This window comes from Macaca fascicularis, chromosome 16, assembly GCF_037993035.2.
Source record: "Macaca fascicularis isolate 582-1 chromosome 16, T2T-MFA8v1.1".
Taxonomy (NCBI): Eukaryota; Metazoa; Chordata; class Mammalia; order Primates; family Cercopithecidae; genus Macaca; species Macaca fascicularis.
The window spans coordinates 59,887,932-59,910,024 of NC_088390.1; the positions used below are offsets into that span (position 1 = coordinate 59,887,932).

A 22,093-nucleotide genomic window follows, 5' to 3' on the forward strand; every position below is an offset into this window, starting at 1 on the left:
GTGTAGAAAGATCGCTGGGCTTTCGGGTTTGCTATCCTGTTCTTCTTCTGACCCTGGAGTGTGGCTGATGGTAGGACTGGGGAATGAGGCTGGTGGCCGACAAGCTGTCCCTGTCACCTGTGAGCCCAGAAACCTTGCCTCTGTAGTCCCACCGAGCAGGAAGGCCACCCAGAGGTCCTCACGGGTAACCCCTCTCCTGGGACACAGGGCCTCTTCTGTATCATATTTTTTTTTTTTTTTTTAAACTTTTATTTTTTGAGACAGAGTTTCGCTTTTGTTGCCCAGGCTGGAGTGCAATGGTGCAGTCTTGGCTCACTGCAACCTCCGCCTCCTGGGTTCAAGCGATTCTCCTGCCTCAGCTTCCCAAATGGCTGGGATTACAGGAGGCCACTACCATGCCTAGCTAATTTTTTTGTATTTTTAGTAGAGACGGTGTTTCACCATGTTGTCCAGGCTGATCTTGAACTCCTGACTTCAAATGATCCTACCGCCTTAGCCTCCCAAAGTGTTGGGATTACAGGCGTGAGCCACCGCGTCCAGCTTTTTTTTTTTTTTTTTTTTTTTTTTTTTTGAGGTGGGGTCTCTCTGTCTCCCAGGCTGAAGTGCAGACGTGTGATCTCGGCTCACTACAACCTCCACGTCCCAGGTTCAAGGGATTCTCCTGCCTCAGCCTCCTGAGTAGCTGGGATTACAGGTGTGTGCCACCATGCCCGGCTAATTTTTGTATTTTTAGTAGAGATAGAATTTTGCCATGTTGGCCAGAATGGTCTTGAACTCCTGACCTCAGGTGATTCGCCCACCTCAGCCTCCCAAAATTCTGGGATTACATGCCTGACCTGTATCATATACTTTTGAGAAATTCGGAGGGATAGGCAGCTCCTAAGTAGGTGTGGCTGAGAGGCTCCAGAGTATCTCTCATAATGGCTGAGCTTGGAAACGAGTTGGGTTTGAAGGATGAAGTGCTTTGTTTGGCACCCAACCTGCCAAGCACATCTTTCCCCAGAACTGAGTGCTGGAGGTGGCTGGGGTCCGTCTGGCCTCACCTTCGCTGTCTGGGCAGCTGTGGTGTAGAGGAGAGTGCCTTGGACAAGGTCTCTGCCCTTGACACTGGACCTCAGTTTCTTCATCTGTAAAATGGCACGATGAGAATGCCAGCCCATAGCTGTGTGGCGTGTGCACAGGACGCAGTGTACCAAGATGTTACTTTGTGTCTCTGTAAATTGTCTTGAAGCCCGAGGCTGCTGTCAATAGCTGCCTGTTTGCCCTGCCCCATCCTATCCAGTCCCTGTTCCTGCCCCTCTTCTTCCTGTCCTACGGGGCTGTATCCACGCCTCTCCCCACAAACTCCCCAGAGCAGCTGACAGCAGGGAGGAAGGACAGGTGGGGCACCTGCAGAGAGCCCACCATCTACTTGGAATGATTAATAAGGGGCCGATACAGACTGGCCTATGGGACAAAGGACAGCTGTGCTCTGGACTCTGCCCTGCACCCAGCTGATCACCCTGTTCGCCATGCCTCGCTGTGGCCCAGTCTGTCATGGGGTTGGGTTCCAGCGGGGTCACCAGCTGGGACAGGTGGCCCCTTGTCTGTCTTAGCACCCATGTTGGCATGCACACATTTCCAACCATCCCTGCTGGGATCTGGGGGTAATAGATGGGGTGGGGAGGAAGGGAAAAGGTAGAATTCCCAAAAATTGTTTCTGGAGGGAGGTCAAATCATTTGGAGCTTTCTTTGAAGCCCGGCATGCTGGTGGGGGGAGGGGTGCAGCACTGATGTTCTCATGCCTTTGCTTCTACAAACAAACCCGTGACACCTGTCCTCCTCACCTAAATTATCCATAAAGATCCTATAGACACAGTCTCCTGACTTTGCCCTCATGGGCTTCTCCTTAGTTGAGGACCCCCTTGCCGTCTGTGTCTCTTCCCCCACCCCTATAGACCTCTCCTCTCTTGCTCTAGCTCTTGCTGCTCTCCTGCCTGGAGCTGAAGATGAGGTTGCCATGGAAACCTGAAGCGTAGTGAGCAGGGAGAGGGAAAGGCAGAGTCCTCTCGCCTGGGCTGGGGGCTGGGGACTATGAGCTGTGGGGAGGGGACAGGGTTGACCTGGCAGGAGGAATATAGCCTGAGCTGTCTGCCTGCTTTCCTCTGCCTCGGTTTGGGCTTAGGGGGCAGGGGAAGGAGCTTGGAGGCTCTGGAGTGCCTCTTTAATCTAATTAATCTGATGCAGGATTAAAATCCTCCCTCACCCCTGCCAAATTAAGCTGAGCTCACATCTGGGCTGGCTCATCCCCACTTCCCTTCTGATGGGATTCGAGCTCCAGCTGTCGGGGGCTGAGACTAGGGGGAAGGGTGCTTCTGAAGAGAGGATGAAGTACCTGGCAACCCCACCCAGGGTGCCTGCTGCATGTTGGAGGGGCTCTGGAGACCTTCTGGTGGGTGTAGGGTGAGCAGAGGGACACAGTGTGGGGGGCAGGGGGTATGCGGACATGGCCTCAATGCAGCTGCTGCGTGCAGACCCGCTGGCCTCCGTGTCTTGGAGGCGCCCATCGGTGCAGAGGGCATATCTATATATTCATCATGTGTGAGGCACAGTGCAGTGTGTGTAGGAACTTCAGACTGTGGAGTGGGTGGAGCACGTCAGGTGTACCTGTCTGGTGGTCCTTGGGCCACTGGAGCTGGCCCCTGTTTTTATTTATTTATTTATTTATTTATTTATTTATTTATTTATTTATTTATTAAAAACAGGCTCTTGCTCTGTAGCTCAGGCTGGTCTCGAACTCCTGGCTTAAGAGATCTGCCCTCCTTGGCCTCCCAAAGTGCTGGGATTACAGGTGTGAGCCACTGCGCCCAGCCTGGCCTGTTTTAACCCTGTGCATTCTGGCAAATGAGAAACCCCAGGGTTTGCAGACCGGGTCTGGAGGATGCGTTTGCCCTGCTTGCCTCTACCCCTCCCCACCAAATGCTAAGCAGCCTCATCTTCTCAGAATTAAGTCTTCGAGTACTGGGCCAGAGCTGCTCCTCTTCCCTACCCTGCTCCTGCCACATGTGCCTCTACTTCCATATGCTCTCCTCGACACAGCCCCTGCCCAGTCTGCAGAATGGCTCTGATTTGGGGGGAGGGTTGTCTCGTCTCCGAAGCACTCCCTCTTAGGGCCTCAGGGCCTGCCAGCCCTGCTAGAGATCTTCCCTTTCTGGTCTCTAGGAACAGACTCATGGTTGATCGTCCCTTGCCCTGGAATTGTACAGAAACTTTGAAGGGAGCTCCTCAGCTGTGGGTGGCCCTGGCTGCATGGGGACCGGACCCCAGACTTGGCCACACGTTCACCACAGGCCATGTCTGTTGCCAGCTGTGTTTGCCTTTCCTCATCTTCCCTTCCTTTGCTGGAGGAACTGCGAGTCTGGGCTGACCTGGGTGGCCAGGACCCAGGTGAGGGCTGGGGGAGGGGCACTGCTAGAATCATCTGGAACCGGGACAGTGAAAGTGGCCCAAGGGAAAAAGGATTTGCCAAGGTCACCCAGTAAGTCAGTGGCAGGGCCAGAGCCCTGCACTGGGCCCTTGAAAGTTATGCCTCCCTTGATTGAGGTCTCCAAATCCTGAGCCCTGCCCTTCACAAGTGGTGGCCTCGAGGGAAGTCGCCGGTTTATAGGTAGCTCTGATGCACGGCCGTGTGGGCAGCTGGAGAACATGCAGAGCAGAGGGCAGCTCGTTCCTAGCTCTTGGGTGTGTCAACTTTGGGTGGCACGTGCCTAGAAATAGGTTCCAGGAGGCCATCTGTCGCTTACCTGGGTGCGGCCTGTGAGTCAGGGATCTGCAGGGGTCACAGCTGTGGTGGGCTGTGGTCACCCAGGGCTAAAAATGGCCTGACGGGCCACCCACCAGTCCCTGAGGTAATTGGGGCCCATGCAGACCCCCAGACATTTCTCATACCAGCACATGGTATGAGAAATACATACAAGCTACATGGCTCAGAGCTGCCTGTCTCTCCTGCAGCTGGTTTGCCAGGGGACCTTGTGATGAGAGGGGGATGGAGAAGGGCTGAGTTCTAGTCCCACACCAGCTCTAACTCCTGGTGTGACTTTTTTTTTTTTTAAATAGAGTCTTGCTCTGTCACCCAGGCTGGAGTGCAATGGCGCAATCTTGGCTCACTGCAACCTCCGCCTCCCAGGTTCAAGCGATTCCCCTGCCTCAGCCTCCTGAGTAGCTGGGATTACAGCTACACGTGACAGTGCCCGGCTAATTTTTGTATTTTTAATAGAAACAGGATTTCGCAATGTTAGCCAGGCTGGTCTCGAACTTCTGGCCTCACGTGATCCACCTACTTTGGCCTCCCAAAATGTTGGGATTATAGGCGTGAGTCACCACGCCCAGCCTGACATTTGTTTATTCAACAAATATTTACTGAGCACTGCCTACTAGTCTAGGAGCTTGAGATAAATCAATGAACAAAAGAGACCCCCAAATCCCTCCCCTCACAGAGAAGTAGTGGAGAGAGAAGACAATACATTGATGTGATAAATAAGTTAATTATGAAGACTCCTAAGGGAGAAGTGGCCTGGCGCCAGCACACTGTTTCCTCCTTGGAAATGAGGGAGTTGGACCAGACTCTTCTGGAGGTCTCTGCAGGCTCTGAGGGTTGCCCTGGCTTTTGCTGCCTCCAAGCCAGGCCCTTTTGCTGGGGACCCGGCTGTCCTGGGCCTGGAAATTGGCGACTAAGTTCAGCATGAACTGAAGCGATCGCCTGGGCGCAAATCTGGATCTCTGTGTGCCTTGGCCGTGTTGTTTAACCTCTCTGGCCTCAGTTCTCCCATCTGTCAAAGGGGTACACTGAGTACCAGTCACACAAGTGGCGTGAGAATTCGATGAATTAGGGCACATAAGCCCTTAGCACAGGGGAGACATTCACTGTTTGGTTTTTTGTTTTGTTTCGGTTTGTTTTTTCTTCTTGAGATGTAGTCTGGCTCTGTCGCTTAGGCTGCAGTGCAGTGGCAGGATCTTGGCTCAGCACAACCTTTGCATCCTGGGTTCAAGTGATTCTCCAGCCTCAGCCTCCCGAGTAGCTGGGACTATAGGCACATGCCACCACGCCCAGCTAATTTTTGTATTTTTAGTAGAGACTGGGGTTTCACCATATTGACCAGGCTAGTCTCGAACTTCTGACCTCTCGTGATGCGCACGCCTCAGCCTCCCAAAGTGCTGGGATTACAGGTGTGAGCCACCATGCCCGGCCTAATTCACTGTTGTTACTACAGATTAAGCAGCCCTGATCTAAAAGTCCAGAGTCTGAAGTGCTCCAAGATGCAAAGCTTTGAGTGCCGACGTGATGCCACAAGGGAAAATTCCACACCTGGCCTCATGTGATAGGTGATAGGTCAAAAAGCAGTCAGTAATTTTGTTTCATGCACAAAATTATGTAAAATATTGCATAAAATTACCTTCAGGCCATGTGTATGAGGTATATAGGAAATGGTCCCATCCGTAAGATGTCTCAGTATGAATATTCAAATATTCCAAAATCTGAGAAAAAATCCAAAATCTGAAACACATCTGGTCCTGAGCATTTGCAATAAGGGATATTCAACCTGTATTTTACCTGTCACACTCAGGTGACCTCCTTTTTTATCCTCAAGCTGGCCTTCCCACCTACCCTCCAATTAGGTTGGACCTTGTTAACCCTTTGAAATACCACTTTAACCATGTGTTTTCTCTCTCACCACTTCCTCTAGGAAGTCCCCCTGGATATGTGTGTCCCTTTCTTTTTCTGTCTCCCCCTTGCTCTCCTCTGCGTGGTTGGTCTCCACTTCTGGTCTTAGCTGAAAGCTTAGTCCTGACTCACCTGTGTCCATCTTCCCCCAGCCGGGCCCAGTTGCCTTGACCTCCATGTGTGGTAGGCACAAGGCATGGATTATCCCCAAACAAGGGTAACCTTCAACCCTCAGAGAGTGTCCCAGTGGCCATCCTTTCACTCAAGACAGTTCTCATTGGCTGGCCCGTCACTGATGCCTGCTGTGTCTTCCCAGGTCAGCCAGTCCCAGCTGAGTCTGAGAAATGCTTGTCTCCCCTCGGCCTTGGTAGTGGACACTGAGGTCCTCCTGTGGGGCCGGGCCAGGGGGTGCCCAGGCATAGGAGGAAGTTCCCAGGAGAGGCTCCTGCCCCTCCCCCAGAGTCACCCCCACTCTGTTTTTTCTGTCCTGCAGACACTACCCCAAGCAGTCCTTCACCATGGTGGCTGACACCCCGGAAAACCTTCGCCTCAAGCAACAGAGTGAGCTCCAGAGTCAGGTGAGGGGCTGGGCGGTGCCGGGGCCTGGCGGGGAGAGGGATGCTGGGGAGGGGTGTTGTAAGGTCGCCATTTGGCAAGAGTACCTTCCCCTGCGGTTACTCTGCAAGGCCAGGGTGCTGAAATCCTAGCATTGCCTTGACGTTTGACCCCACCCCTGACTTTATCAAAGGAGCAGAGTACAGCGTTCCCCCACTTCCTACCTAGAGGGGATTGGAGAGGTGTGGGTGTCTATTTGAGCCCGCTCTGGGGCTCCCTAAAGCCCACCTCCTCCAGGAAGCCACTCTCCCCTCCGTCTTCCCCATTCACACTTACCCAAAAAGGAGGAGTTTGGGGAGGACCAGGGAATTTGCCCCTCCAGGTCATGCCAGTCTGAGGCTGTGCAGCCCACCCTCTATAGCCACATCCCAAACCTTCTCCACCCACTGGAGGGCAAGGTGTGAAGGGGGCCCTGCCATGGGGGAGCGGGATGGGGGGCTGTTCCGCCTCTGTCTCCTTTGGCTTGACTTTCCAGAGCACTGCTGAGTGGGAGGTGTGAGCTCCTGTAGGAGGGGAGGATGGGTTCCAGGCCTAGGGAGAACTTGGTCTTTAGGGGACACGGAGGAATAAGCAAAGGGTCTGGAGTCCTGAGAACAGAACAGTTGACCTACCCTGCCTGGGGGTGTGAGGGCTCCTGGGACAAACCTGGCCAGTGATGAGGTGGGGTGGGGTGGGGCGGGGCTTCAGCCGATGAAAGGATGATGCACAAGAATGCATGTAGGGGAATTTACCACGTGGACAGCGCACCCAGGACCCACTCAGGACCTGGAAAAGACTGCAGAGGTTTCACCCGGGCCACAGAGAGGGGGTTTCTCCTAGTTCCTCCAGAGGGGACTCCTGCTGCCTGATCTTGATGTGACTGCCTGGGTCCATCGGGGAGAACCGACCCTGCCCTGTGTCTTTCCATCACCCTCTCTCGGAATCGGGTTCATCAGGCAGAACGGACCCTGCCCTGTGTCAGGCTTCTCATGCACCCTCTCTCGGAATCCTAGCAGCCCTGTGAGGAAGGTGCTATCTTCCCCATTGTTACAGATGAGACGACCAAGACCCAGTGACACTAAGGGACTGGCCGAGGTCCTGCGGGTGGTAGGAGAGGCAATAATAATATTCATAGCTGGCGATGGAGGGATCAACGCTCCGGGTGTGTGAGCTGTGTAATCCTCACCTAGCCCTGTGCAGCTGTAGGATCACCTCCCTTCAGAGAACAGGAAATAGACACTGGCGGCTTTGAATGTAGGTTTGTCTAACCCAGGGACTACCCACTCCCTAAGAAACAGTCTCTACCTTAACAATAAATGTGATCGTTCCTTATGCTGTTGAGAAGTTTTGTAATTTAGGGCTGGGGGCCATGGCTCACGCCTGTAATCCCAGTGCTCTGGGAGGCCAAAGTGAGAGGATCACTTGAGCCCAGGAGTTTGAGACCAGCTGGGGCAACATAGCAATAACTGGTCCCTAAAAAAAAGCACACACAAAAAACAAAAAACTAGCAGGGATGGTGGTGTGCACCTGTGGTCATAGCTACTCGGGAGTTTGAGGCGGGAGGATCACTTGAACTGAGGAATTGGAGGCTGCAGTGAGCCATGATCGCATCACTACACTCCAGCCTGGGTGACGGAGTGAGACCCTGTCTCTACAAAAGGAAAAGAAAGAAATTGTGTAGTTTAGCAAGTGCCTTTAGTTAGTTCCCCTGTTCATCCTTGACTGGGCTCTGGGGTAAGGTGAAAGACCCACTGTCTGTGTTTCACAGAGAGGGGAACTGAGTGAGTGAGTGAGTATGGATCCAGGATTTGGGCCCCGGTCTTGTCACTCCTACGTGTGGGGCCCTTGACCCCTCACAGCCCTGGTAGGGCCTGAGGCTCACAGAGGAGGGGAGCAGCAGCTCACACCAACCACCCACCCGCCTGCGGACACAAGCTGAAGTTACTGGGAAGTGGGGGAGCACCACCGCCTGCTGTCAGCCAAGGAGGCCGGAGGCCTGGCTGCCTGGCCAGATTTTACAGATTCTAGCCGGGCCCTGACTCCTGCCTCGGATTCCCTTCCCTGTGGAAGGGCGCTGGAGGCCAGAGGTGGAGGGGCTCAGAAGGACCTGGGGGGAAGAGGTGCTGGGAGCAGATGGCAGGTCTTTGGACACATACACACACACACACACACACACACACACACACACACACACACACGTCTTTGGACACACACACACACACACACGTCTTTGGACACACACACACACACACACACACACACACCCTTCTCAGGGGAGAAATTCAAACTCCTCAGCCTGTGTCAGTCCCACAAAAGCATGGCTGCAGCTCTTTTTGCCCCGGCACCTGATCCCCGAGGGGTGGAATTTAAGGAGGAAGAACCCCCCCCCACCCACCTTGTTCCCCCTGCCCAGGATGGGCAGCAGGTGGGCAGGGCATGCTGTTGGCAGGGGCTGCTTCTGCCCCCAACTGGGGAAGCTGGCACCACACTCTGGGTTTGGGGGCTCCTGTCCCCAGCCTGTGCCCCCTGCTTCTCAGGGTCATGGCCTGCTGGGTTCCTGGGCAGGCCTCTCGGGAGATGACAATGGTGGTCACTCTTCATTAGGGTCTCACTGAGGGCCAGAGTGTGTCCGTGTGTGTGTGTGTGTGTGTGCGCGCGCACACGTATGTGTGTATGCCTGGCTTTGTTTAATCCTCACAGTCAGCTGATGAAAGAGGGGCTCTTACTATCTCTATCATACAGATAGGGACAGGGAGATTTACAGAGGCTGCCCTGCTTGCCCAGAGCCCAGGGACAGAGGCAGACATCAAGCCCCATGACCTGGCCCTTGAGCCCGTTCCTCTGAATGGTGCTGGCGGCACAGGCACCCAGCCCCGTGCTCCCACCCTGCAGGATGCACCAGTCACCAGCAAGCCTTGGAATGCAGATTCCTAGGCCCCCACCCAAGGAACTTCTGCTTGGCAGCTCTGTGTGAGGCCCAAGAATCTGCATTTTTGACTCCCCTGTGATTCTGATAAGGACTTTGGCCCACTTTAAGAAGCTTAGAGATGGGCCCGTGGGCAGGAGTGTACCGACCCTGTTTGTAAACTCTGAGGGGTGCAACGTTAGGGTAGGGCTTTGCACCGAGGGCACTGCTCTGTTCCCCTGAGGTGGGGGTCCTCGGGGGTGGGGGCTGAGGGCTGAGGGCCAGGATAGGCCGGGGAGGAAAGGGTGCTGCCCTCTTTGCAGGCCTGTTCTGTCTCCCTTCCCACCACCCAGCAGCTGTGTGGTCTTAGACTGGCCTCAGACTCTTTCCTCTCATAGCTTTGCTTCCTCACCAGTAAAATGGGGACAGCAAACCCAGTTGCCTCAAGCTGGGGGCTGGGCCTGATGCTTTGAGGCTTGGAAGGGCTGAGCCGGCCAGGCTGGAGCAGTGACAGGTTCTGGTTCCTGTGGCTGCCGTGGGGGCAGAGCTGGCGAGAGCTGCCTGCGGCTGGCGGGAAGGGAAATGGAAGCCTCTTGTGTTGACCCAGCTTCACCCCACGAGGCCAGCTGGCTTCTTTCCATGCCCCTTCTGGGCCTGCCTTGCCCTTCCCTGTCTCTGGGAAGCTGCCGAGGCTATTTCAGCTTTATTTATTTTCCCATCTCTATATTGGTCTCCAAAGTGGCACTTTGGGTGTCTGGGACACCTGGAGCCTCCCCTGTGGAGGAGGTAACCACAGAACTGTCCAGAAATGACCTTCTGGGTGGTCCTGCCCAGGTCTGGCTGAAGCAGGGGGCTGGCAGCTGGATGCCCAGCCCCCCTTCTCACCTGCTGCTCCCACCCCACCCCCAGGCTGAGCAGAGGCAGTGGCTTTGGGGTGGGACTGAGCTGGAGGTATCTGTGTGGCCCTGATCCCAGGCAGAAGTGCCAAGCGCTGGGAGACTGTTCTTCCTTTTTTTCCTCCCCGAACTCACCTTGATGGGGTCGTAGGAAATTACAGGGGGTTTCTGCTCCTCGGATCTTGTGAGCAGCGCGGGTGGTAGAGTATCGCTCTTGCCCCAACTCGCTGGCCTGCGATTGAATCTTACATCTGCTGCCACCAGCTGTGTGACCTTGGGCAAGTTGCTTAACCTCTGTGTATAGTGCCTTTGTCTGAAAAATGGGGATTACCTCTCTCCAGAGGGTGGTGTGAGATAGGAGGATATGTTAAGCATTTCAAGATTCCTGGCATGGAGTCAGCACTCAGTGTTTGCTATTACTACTGTCCCGGAAAGAGAGGAAATGGAACTTGGACATGATGAAGCTGAGAAATACACACGGCAACCTTTTGACCGTGACTTCCAGCCCCGGCCCTTTCCATCAGCTCTCCTCTCCATCTGGGTGTGTCTGATTTGTATTTATTTATTTATTTATTTATTTTGAGACAGAGTCTCTCTCTGTCACCCAAGCTGGAGTACAGTGGTGCAATCTTGGCTCATTGCAGCCTTGACTTCCCAGACTCAAGCGATTATCTTGCCTCCACCTCCTGAATAGCTGGGACTACAGGTGTGCACCACCACGCTCGGCTAATTTTTGTATTTTTAGTAGAGACAGGGTTTCGCTATGTTGCCTCAGCTGTTTTCAAACTCCTGGCCTCAAGTGATCTGCCCGCCTCAGCCTCCCAAAGTGCCGGGATTACAGGTGTCAGCCACCGCGCCCTGTGTAGAACTGGTTTCTTTTTTGTTAGAAGGGGATGGGTTACAAAGTATATTGGCCCAACACACAGTAGGCACATAATAGTGGAAATTGTTGGTATTGTATTTTGCTCAATAAATGTTGTATTTTTTTTAGGGATTTTTATTTTATTTTATTTTTTAATTTATTTTTTATTTTTTTTTTGAGATGGAGTCTTGCTTTGTCACCCAGGCTGGAGTGCAGTGGCACGATCTCCACTCACTGCAAGCTCTGCTTCCTGGGTTCACACCATTCTCCTGCCTCAGCCTCCCGTGTAGCTGGGACTACAGGCGCCCGCCACCACGCCCGGCTCATTTTTTTAAAATGTATTTTTAGTAGAGACGGGGTTTCACCGTGTTAGCCAGGATGGTCTCGATCTCCTGACCTCATGATCCACCCGTCTCGGCCTCCCAAAGTGCTGGGATTACAGGCGTGAGCCACCGGGATTTTTATTAATTTTTTTATAGAGATAGAGTCCTACGTTGCCCAGGCTGGTCTCGAACTCCTGGGCTCGAGTGATCCACCTGCCTTGGCCTCCCAGACTGCTGGGATTATAGACATGAGCCATTTTGTTTTTAAGTCTAGCCTAATTTTTGTGTTTTTTTTAGATGGAGTTTTACTCTGTCGCCCAGCCTGGAGTACAGTGGCGCCATCTCAGCACACTGCAACCTCTGGCTCCCAGGTTCAAGGAATTCTCCTGCCTCAGCCTCCCAAGTGGCTGGGATTACGCCCACCACACCTGGCTAACTTTTTTTGTATTTTTTTTTTTAGTAGAGATGGGGTTTCACCATGTTGGTCAGGCTGGTCATGAACTCCTGACCTCAGGTGATCCACCCGCCTCCGCCTCCCAAAGCGGTGGGATTACAGGCGTGAGCCACCGTGCCTGGCATAATTTTTAAGTAATGATCCTTCTTATTTTATTGGGTCATCAAGGCAGTTGTTTTCCCAATTATGCTGCTTTGTTTGGAGATGACGTGTCTGCATTCAATTCATTCATCGTCCAAGAAAAGTTGATTTGCACCTCCTGTCTGCTGGGATGAGAAGCAGGATAGATCCAGGGAGAATAACTAAGAACTGACATGACAATTAGAGTTTCATGGATGGTGGTTGTTTGGGTGTCAGGAGCCTCAGGTGCCAGTCAGTCCTGGCCCTCACACCAGAGTTTCAAAAATGGGAGCCCAGGCATCTCCCAGGAGTGGGGTCCTCTGGCTGAAGCACTGAGTTGCATTCTGGCCTGAGCGACAACTGGGTTGTGACCTTGGGCAGGTCCCTCCCTGCACAGGGACCCCCACAGCACCCTGGTGAGCCATCCTAGACAACAGGGGCAAGCACTCCTGCCAGGGCAAGAAGGGAGCCCTGAAGGAGGGGCTCTGGGCTGGGCCCCCCTCCCTACACCCCTGGCCCCCCACCCTTCACTTCTGCCACCCCTTCCATACCCAAAGGCCTCTCAAAGAACCTTCCCCATCTTGATTCTCCACGGTCAGGGTCTGAAGGTGCTTGAAAATGGTCACAGACCCCAAATGGGAGGGATTTTAGAGATCAGCTAGCCAGCTGCCTTCAGGGGACCCAGAGAGGGGAGCTGACTTGCTTAGAGACACACAACAAGGTGGTGCTGATCCCAGGCTCCCTCCTTTCTCAGCACCTACCCCTCAGCCCTACCCTCTGTGGGCCTCCTATGTTAGCAGTGAAATGAATGATCTTTCCCCAACAGGGAGGGGGAGGCAGAAGCAGTTCCCGAGCCTGGGAACCAGCTGATGTCATTGCAGCGTCGTCATGGCGATTATTCCCCTGATTAGGGGCCTGACCCTTGGAAAGCCAGGAAGCAGGGGATGGAGTGGGGACTGGCCCTCGTTCAGCACCTCGTCGCTGACAGAGCACTTTCACACTGGCCATCCACAATGCGCTGCTGCTTTCGAGCCACTGTCTGCATCATGGGTTGGAATGACTGGCGTTATGACCCATTTTACAGATGTGGGAACTGAGTCTTGAGATGTGAAGTCGTTGGCCCAAGATCACTCAGAAGTGGGAGACTGAGCCTGTGTTAGTGCCAGCTCCGCCTGGCTTTGTGCCCATACTTGGTGATAAGAAGCTCCCTCCCCATATTATACCTGATTTCTGTGACAACCTTTTTACAGATGAGGAAACCGAGGCCAGGGGCTTGAGATGCAGGGCTTCTGTATCTGGAGCTACATTTCTCTGTCTCTGAGTGCCCTACCTTCCCCAGTGCCCACTTCCCAAAGGGCCTCCCACTAAGAGTCACCGTGCTGGCCCAGGGCTTCCCAGAAGAGCTGGTGCTAGGCAGGTTCTGAACTCTTGGGGTGGGTTGGTGCCTCTATCCACTGCATTCACTTCTGATCTGATGGGGACCAGCACATCCAGGCCCTTCTTGTCTGGATCAGAACAGAGAAGGAGAGGGAACCACATGGATGAGTGACTGGGGCTTCAGGAGACAAACAAGGACTCTGATCCCTATGGGCATGTGCAGGGGACCTGACAGGTGTGGCCACGGCTGTGTGTGCACGCGCAGTCACTCCAGTCCAAGCGCAGCTCGGTGCTGCCGTTGGATGATTCCCTGCCTGGGAACTGCCCGGGTCTGTGTCCTGGGCTGACCCGTGTCCAGGACAGTGCAGCCCCTGTGGAGGAAATCCAAGCAGCTGGTGGGGTCTGGAACAGATGGCTGCTGAGGTGGACAGTGAAGTCTCTGGAAGCCAAGGAATAGTTTCCTGTTCCATGAGTGTTCTCAGCCTCATTCTGTTCTTCAAAACCCCCAGGGGAGGACAAGCTGTTCCTCATATTTCAATACCTTTCGTGCCAGGGAAGTCCTTTCTGATGTCTGACTTGAGTCCCTCTAGTACTGTGGTGGGGTGGAAGGGTTCTTCCCTGAAGCTTGGAGACCTGCTGCGATGCTGTCTGACCGCTGCTGCTTTCCTCCTCTCCTATGGTGGTGGCCTCTGAAGCCAGCCCGGCAGCCTCCCAGAATCCGTGGGGCCTGTCAAAGGCGCATTGATGGAGCCTTCCCTGGGGCTGTCTCACCACCCTCCTTTCTGGGCACCAACTCTGTCCTTTGGCACAGCCATCACTCAGCTGGTTGCTGAAAAGCTCCCCCAGGCGCAGTGGGCAGGGCCACATCCTGGCTAACATGAGGGCTGGGGCCACCCTGGGAGCTCTGGAGAGAACCTTTTTCCTATAAGCTTCCCGACAGGATGGGCTGGGAGTGAGGGGTCAGGGGTCAGGCAGATGAGGGTTTGCACTCTGGTGGTGCCGTTCATTGACCGCTAAGCTCTGTGACCTCAGGCAGGGGACTTTTCCTTTCTGTGGCTCCGTTTCCTGGTCTGTAAATTGGAGCTGTTAATTGCGTGGCTGTATATATGGTGGGATGTAAAGGAGATGGTTCATGTAAGGCCCTGGGCTCTGTGCCCGCCACTCAGCACACTGAAGACTTAGTAGTGGTTTCTTATTACGAGTCTAACACCTTTGAGTGGAGGCTTCTGCTTTGAGTTGGGGACTTCTGGTCAGTGTCTTGCTCCTGACTCCCTGTCCCCATCTCCTGACTGGTTGCTGTCTCAGAGGGGCCTCAGGCCGAGGCCCTTTCGGCTCCTGGCCCGACTCCAATCCCTCTTCCTCCCGTCCTGCAGGTGCGCTACAAGGAGGAGTTTGAGAAGAACAAGGGCAAAGGCTTCAGCGTGGTGGCAGACACGCCCGAGCTCCAGAGAATCAAGAAGACCCAGGACCAGATCAGTAACGTGAGCTCCCGCCCTGCCCTGCGGCATCCCTGCTGCCCTCTGATTGGCCCCTCCCTGGCAGCCTGGCAGATGTGAATGGAGCCAGTGCCTCCCCCACCCCTGCCCTCTGGGGTGGGCCTGGGGAAGAGCTTGGGGTTCCCAGATGCCTCTTCTCTTTGTGCCCCCAGACCAGCCCACGTAGCATTTTCTCCTTGAAGGGCCTGTATTCTGTGGGGGGTGTGGGGACCTGTGTGGTAAATCAGCCCCCACTCTCTCTGACTGTCGTTCTTTTTTCTGGATATGGTTGGTATTGGTGTAGACTGCACGTCTCATCTGAGCACAAAGGTCAGAACTGGGGGGCGGGGAGCGCCTGGCCTCCCCTGATCTGCGCCTGGGTGCTGACATTGCAGTCATTTCCGCCCTTCCTTGGCCTCCTCCCCCACATCAGCCTGCTCTTCCTTCCTGTGTAAAAACCCCAGCCGGCTTCGCCTGCCAGCCCTGCACCCCCTGGCTCGCACCCGCCACCTCCCTGATGGTCAGTGGCATCTGGCTGTGGCAGGGGCGGGCGTGGAGAGTGGGTGGGGGATCAACTGTCCCCAGCATCGTGTGCCCTCCATGGCACCTGTGGTCAGAGAATAGGCCTCGGTTTCCTGCCTGGCAGAGCCACAGGCAAGCAGCCTGTGTGGCTTTAGGCAAGTGGGGGCAGGGCACTGCGGTGAGCAGCAACCATGGGGGACCCGCACACAGAACTGCAGGGGCTGCCCGGCCAGCCTGGCCCAGGAGGCCCTGCCAGGGAGGGTTTAGGCAGGCACCTGTCTTCATGTATGGAACAAGAAGGGATCAGTGAGTTGCCCGTTGTCGCTCTGGGCTGAGGAACTGGGGATAGAGATTGCGGGAGTCCTGGCTTTCCGGTGGTCTCCTCAGCACCCACTCCCTGGGCTCCACATCCCTTCCCACCCTCCACCTGGCCACCTCAGCAGGGCGCTCCTTTAAGAGCTTCGCTGGACCATGCATAGAGTGGGCTGCAGTGGTGGGTCTGGTGGATTTCAGAGGTGCCGGCAGCCCACAAACAGCAGAACCAGCCATGCCCAAAACTGTGGCTTTCAAACTCTGACTTCAGCCTACAATAAAATACACATTGTACGTCTTGACCCATCTAACAGGCATACATTTATGTAGAGGGAAAACAGAATAGAAGCTTTCATGAATGAGTACTTCCTACTTAGAGGGAGTTCAGATCTTTGTTTTTCTTTTTTTGAGACAGTCTTGCTCTGTTGCTCAGGCTGGAGTGCAGTGGTGCTCCGCCTCCAGGGTTCAAGTGATTCTCCTGCCTTAGCCTCCCAAGTAGAGTAGCTGGGACTACAGGTGCCTGCCACCACCCCCGGCTAATTTTTGTATTTTTGGTAGAGATGGGGTTTCACCATGTTGGCCAGGCTGGTCTTGAATGCCCGACCTCAGGTGATCTGCCCACCTCGGCCTCCCAAAGTGCTAGGATTACAGGTGTGAGCCACCGTGCCTGGCCACATTCAGATCTTTTCTAAAGATGCTGGTTGCAGGCCCGTCTCCACCCTCACATAATACAGTCCCTTCGAGGACTGTATTCCCAACACTTTGGGAGACTAAGGTGGGAGGATTGCGTGAGTCCAGGAGTTTGAGACCAGTCTGGGCAATATGGCAAAACTCTGTTTCTACAAAAAACAAAAACAAAAAACAAAAACTAGCCAGGCGTGATGGCGCTGGAGGTTGCAGTGAGCTGAGATTGTGCCACTGCACTCCAGCCTGGCAACAGAGCGAGACTTGAGACTCCGTCTCAAACAAAACAAAACAAAACAAAAAGATGCTGGTTACAGACTTACTGTGAATGGGTTTTGCAACGGGATTGTTGACCTGCAGTTTGAAATTGGTGGCCTGAGGAAATGGCATGCTTCCCTTTGGCTAGCAGGGCATGCCCGGGGCGGCACGTTCATCCTTCTCCCCGCCCACAACTGCCAGAGGCCTGTCACGGTTGATTCTTTATATGCCAGGGCCTGGCCTCATACCCTGGAGCTTCCCTTTGGCTTAGACCCTCCAAAGGGTAAGAAAGACCCTTTAGGTCTGTGTCTCAGAGCTCACCACTTGGGAAGTCGGGGAGGGGGAAGATGGTCTTAGATTATGGGGAAAACCCGGAGTGGAATGGTTCACAGAACTGGAATGTTGGCTCTTCAGCCCCTGCGGCTTTTCATGTAAAGGCCCTTGTCTTTTATTAGTGACAGTTGCTCCCAGTCTGCAACCCCAGCCCCCTGGCCATTCACTCATTGCTTCACCCTGTGGGTTTTGGAGGAGGGAGACGAGCCCAGTCATCCCAGCTTCCCTTTCTGGAAGGCTTCCAGAACACTCCACACTCAGCCTAAGCCACCTCCTCTTCTTCCCTCCCCCAGTTATTAGAGGTGTTAATATCCTAGTGACAAAACTCACCACCCTGGCCGAGCTGTCCACACCTCAGGAGATAACCATCTTTCACCCTGCAGTTAGCTGATGGTCCTCTGCAGGAGCTGGGGGAAGGGATTGAGCCCGACCTGGTAGCTGCTTTTGCAGCTTTAGCAGAGACCTGTGGGGTGTGACTGCAAAGCCTGGAGACTCTTGGTTTTAATGAAGGCAATTACAGTCTGTCCGATACGGGCCTCCAGCCAGCTATAGCACAGTCACCTGTAGGGTTGACTGAAAATGCAGACTCACAGGCCTTCTCCCCTGGCTGCTAGAATCAGCGTCTCTGGGAGTGGGTCCCAGGAATCAGCATGTTAAACACATTCCCTGGGTTTCTGTGGTGCTCTCTGAAGTTTGAGAGCCACCACCTAAAAGTCTGAAAAAGCTTCAACTCCTAAGTCAGAGGGTGCCAGATCAGGCTGTGCCTCAGAACCCCGGGGAGCTGTATTTCTATTTTTTATTTTTATTTATTTATTTTTTTTGAGACGGAGTCTCGCTCTGTCATCCAGCCTGGAGTGCAGTGGTGCGATCTCGGCTCACTGGGTTCATGCCATTCTCTTGCCTCAGCCTCCTAAGTAGCTGGGACTACAGGCGTCCGCCACCACGCCCGGCTAATTTTGTTTTTGTATTTTTAGTAGAGACGGGGTTTCACCGTGTTAGTCAGGATGGTTTCAATCTCCTGACCTCGTGATCCATCCGCCTCGGCCTTCCAAAACGCTGGGATTACAGGCGTGAGCCACCGAGCCCGGCCTATTTTTATTTTTGAGACAGGGTTTCGCTCTGTCATCTGGGCTGGAGTGTGGTGGTGTGTTCGTGGCTCAGTGCAGCCTCAACTTTCTGGGCTCAAGCTATCCTCCCACCTCAGCCTCCGAGTAGCTGGGACCACAGGTATGCACACCACCATGCCCAGCTAATTTTTCTTTTTTTTTTGCAGAGACACTATCTTGCTATGTTGCCCAGGCTGGTCTCAAACTCCTTGAAGTTATCCTCCCGCCTCAGCCCCCCAAAGTGCTGGGATTATAGGGGTGAGCCACCTCACCTGGCCTCCCAGGGGAGATTTTTTTTTTTTTTTTTAAATTTTATTAGAGACAGGGTTTCACTACGTTGTCTTAAACTCCTGGACTCAAGCGATCCGCCCACCTCGGCCTCTCCGGGACCACGGGCATGAGCCACCGCGCCTGGCCCAGGGAGCTTTAAACCACACATAAAACCATTGCTAAGTTTTCCCAACCTCCTGAAGTGTTTTGGGAAAGAGGGTGTTTAGAGCCACACCTTTTGTTTTGTATCCAAAATAGCATTCCTGTTCCTGCATGTAGCTTGTTGCTTTGCTTCCCAGATTAGCACCAAATGACTCCAGTTATTTTATTTATTTATTTTTTATTTTTATTTATTTTTTTGAGACGGAGTCTCGCTCTGTCACCCAGGCTGGAGTGCAGTGGCAGGATCTCGGCTCACTGCAACCTCTGGCTCCCGGATTGAAGCGATTCTTCTGCCTCAGCCTCCTGCGTAGCGAGGACTACAAGTACACGCCACCACGCCCGGTTAATTTTTAGTAGACACAGGGTTTTGTCATACTGGCCTGACTGGTCTCGAACTCCTGACGTCAGGTGATCTGCCCGCCTTGGCCTCCCGAAGTGCTGGGATTACAGGCGTGAGCCACTGCGCCCAGCTGACTCCAGTTATTTCTAAAGGTCAGGCCATCTTGCAAAAGGATGAGAATTTGCTTCCCTGGAGGGATATGCTGCAGACTAGGGCTTTTTACCAGCCAGAGCATTTGAAAAACAAGTGTCTGGTCTCCTCTGGGGTGTCTGCTTTGGATAAGTGCAGTCTGTCTTCAGTGTTGCTAAACGGCGAGACAGTGAGGTAGGAGGAGATGGTAAGGGCCCAGATCCTAGCTTCTGTCATTCTGGGGCCAGGCAGGGTTCTTTGAGCCTCAGTTTCCTCATTTGTAAAAATGGGACAGTAGGCCCTACTTTGACGGGTGGTTGCAAGGAAAATGCCAAGTTCTTGGCATATGATAAATGATGTCACTATTATTGTTATCATCATTATTATTTTTGAGACAAGGTCTTGCTCTGTTGCCCAGGCTGGAGTACAGTGGCACGATCATAGGTCACTGCAGCCTCGAACTCTTGGGCACAAGTGGTCCTCTCACCTCAACCTCCTGAGTAGCTGGGACTACAGGCATATACCACCATGCCCAGCTAATTGTTATATTTTTTGTAGAGATAGGGTCTTGCTATGTTGCCCTGGCTGGAGTGTAGTCACGTGATCATAGCTCACTGCAGCCTTGAACTCCTGGGTTTAAGTGAACCCCGGCCTAAGACTCCCAGATTGCCGGGATTACAGGCACACGCCATCACACCCGGTTATGTTGTCAGTGTTGTTAATACTTTAAAGGCACACTGGTCTGCTTTCTACACTGTAGCCAGAGAAGGGACATGAAGTGAAGTTTGGCAGAAAAGTTTGGCTATTGTCTAGTACTGAGAAAGTGTGGAAAGGAGGAAAGAGGCTAGTATATTACGCATCTATGGTGAGTAGTTGTGTCATCATTAAAGGCATCTAAAGAGTTGCCTTTTGATGGCTCCACGCTATGGGATAAAGGTTACATGTTAGGAATCATGGTCTTTTGTCATGAGCTCTAGCAGTGTTCAAGGATGGGAAATTTTGGTTGCAGCAGTCCCTTTATTGAAGCCTCTTCTTTTATTACTTACATATTGATTTTCTATATACAATTTTGTGTCCTTAAAACTTTTTTTATGTGTGAAATATGACACATAGTAACATATACAGTAAACACCTGTTTCACCAGGCAGGTATACTATACATTGTATTACCCTACGCCTATCAAGAGCCCAGTGTTCACAGTGTTAAAAATGTAACTCCCATGTAGTAAGTACTTATCATATCTTTAATTATAAGGGAACCAGCTAGAGATTAAAGCTGGGGAATATGAGAGGCAGAGGTAAATGCTAATCTGTGAAAGAAAGTGCTGGGGCCGGGCAAGGTAGCGCTTGTCTAAATCCCAGCACTTTGGGAGGCCAAGGCGGGCAGATCACCCAAGGTCCAGAGTTCAAGACCAGCCTGGCCAACATGGTGAAACCCTGTCTCTACTAAAAATACAAAAATTAGCCAGGCGTGGTGGTACACACCTGTAGTCCCGGCTACTTGGGAAGCTGAGGCAGGACAATTGCTTGAACCCAGGAGGCGGAGGTTGCAGTGAGCTGAGATTGTACCACTGCACTCCAGCCTGGGCAACAGAGCAAGACTCTGTCTCAAAAAAAGAAAGAAAAAGAAAGTGCTGGATACAGTTAACTACAGAACTGGTTAAGGGCCTACCATTAGTTACACATTAGTTATTGTCCTACAGGAAAATAAAACCATAAACTTTGAAGATATCTTTGCTGCAGGCAGAAATGCTTTGCATCTCAGTTGGCCAGAAATAATTAGCATTTTTTATTTTGTCTGAGCTTCAATCTTTAGAGTCTGGCCCTAATCAATAGCAAATAATCAACCAAAGTTTTGTCCCCAGAGTCAAATAGTCTGAAGGCAGGTTTGTTGGACAATCCTCTAGTTTGATTTTGAAAGCATATATTTTTCATTATAATTTTAATATGTAATTATGTATTCTTAAACACTATAGTTTTGCTTTTCCTGATTTTGAACACAGAGTAATTTTGTGTATCTTGCTTCTCTTGCACACCATTGGGTTTAAAGATTCATCCATATATTTGCGTGTGGCGGTGGTATATTCTTTTTCATTGCTATATAGTATTCCATTGTTTGTTTATACCACGTTTTATTGATTCTGTTGCTGGTGGACATTTGTACTGTTTCTAGTTGCTATGAACATTTTTGTAAATATCTCCTGAGGTCTATGTACGTTGGAACTGCTGCATCTTAGAATGTGTGCTCCTTGGGCCGGGCGCGGTGGCTCATGCCTGTAATCCCAGCACTTTGGGAGGCCGAAGTGGGTGGGTCATGATGTCAAGAGATCGAGACCATCCTGGCTAACACGGTGAAACCCCATCACAACTAAAAATACAAAAAATTAGCCAGGCTCGGTGGCGCAATCCCAAGTACTCTGGAGGCTGAGGCAGGGAGAATCACTTGAACCCGGGAGGCAGAGGTTGCAGTGAGCTGAGATTGCACCACTGCACTCCAGCCTGGGCGACAGAGTGAGATTCTGTCTCAAAAAAAAAAAAAAAGGAAAAAAAAAATGTGTGTTCCTTCAAGTTTACCAGGTAATAAGGAACTATTTTCCAAGTGGCTGCACTGATTTACCCTCCCACCAGCAGAGATGAGTTTCATTTGCTCCATGTGCTCAGATATGTTCATTTTAGCATTTTGATTGTGTGGAGTGTGATAGCCCATGGTTTTAAATTGCATTTCTGTGATTACTAATGAAGTTCAGTGCAGACTTTTGTTTTAAAAATAAAATATTGGGGATGGTAGGCTCACGCCTATATCCTAACAGTTTGGGAGGCTGTGGTGGGAGGATTGCTTGAGGCCAGCAGTTTAAGATTTGCCTGGGCAACATAGCAAGATCCCATCTCTACAAAAAAAGAAAGAAAATTAGCCATGCCTGGTGGCATCCACCTGTAGTCCCAGCTACTGGAGCGGCTGAGGTGGTAAGATTGCTTGAGCCCAGGAGTTTGAGGCTGCAGTGAGCTGTGATCGTGCCATCACACTCCAGCCTGGGTGACAGAGTGAGACCCTGTCTCTAAAGAATAAATAAATAAAATAAAATATTGTGAGTCTCTAATGGGGAACAGTGTTGCATGGTGGTTGAGAACTGAGGCTCTGATGTTTGAACTGGATTCTGACTTAACCCACTGTTTGCCCACATCTTGAGCCTTGGTTTCCCCATCTGTAAAATGGCGATAATTCTTGGACTGGCTGAGAAAAGGAAACGAGGTCAGGCGCGGTGGCTCAGGC

At 52.4% G+C, this 22,093-nt stretch overlaps 1 protein-coding gene across 3 annotated transcripts in view; it reads left to right on the forward strand.

The window, feature by feature from the left end:
* LASP1 (LIM and SH3 protein 1) overlaps nucleotides 1-22,093 on the forward strand; it is a 52,201-nt gene that overhangs the window by 14,372 nt on the left and 15,736 nt on the right. For all 3 annotated transcript variants that reach the window (XM_005583990.4, XM_015437889.4, XM_015437890.4), the window contains 2 exons: nucleotides 6,195-6,279; nucleotides 14,606-14,713. In XM_005583990.4, coding sequence (XP_005584047.1) covers nucleotides 6,195-6,279; nucleotides 14,606-14,713 — 193 coding nt within the window. The remainder of the gene's footprint in view (nucleotides 1-6,194; nucleotides 6,280-14,605; nucleotides 14,714-22,093) is intronic.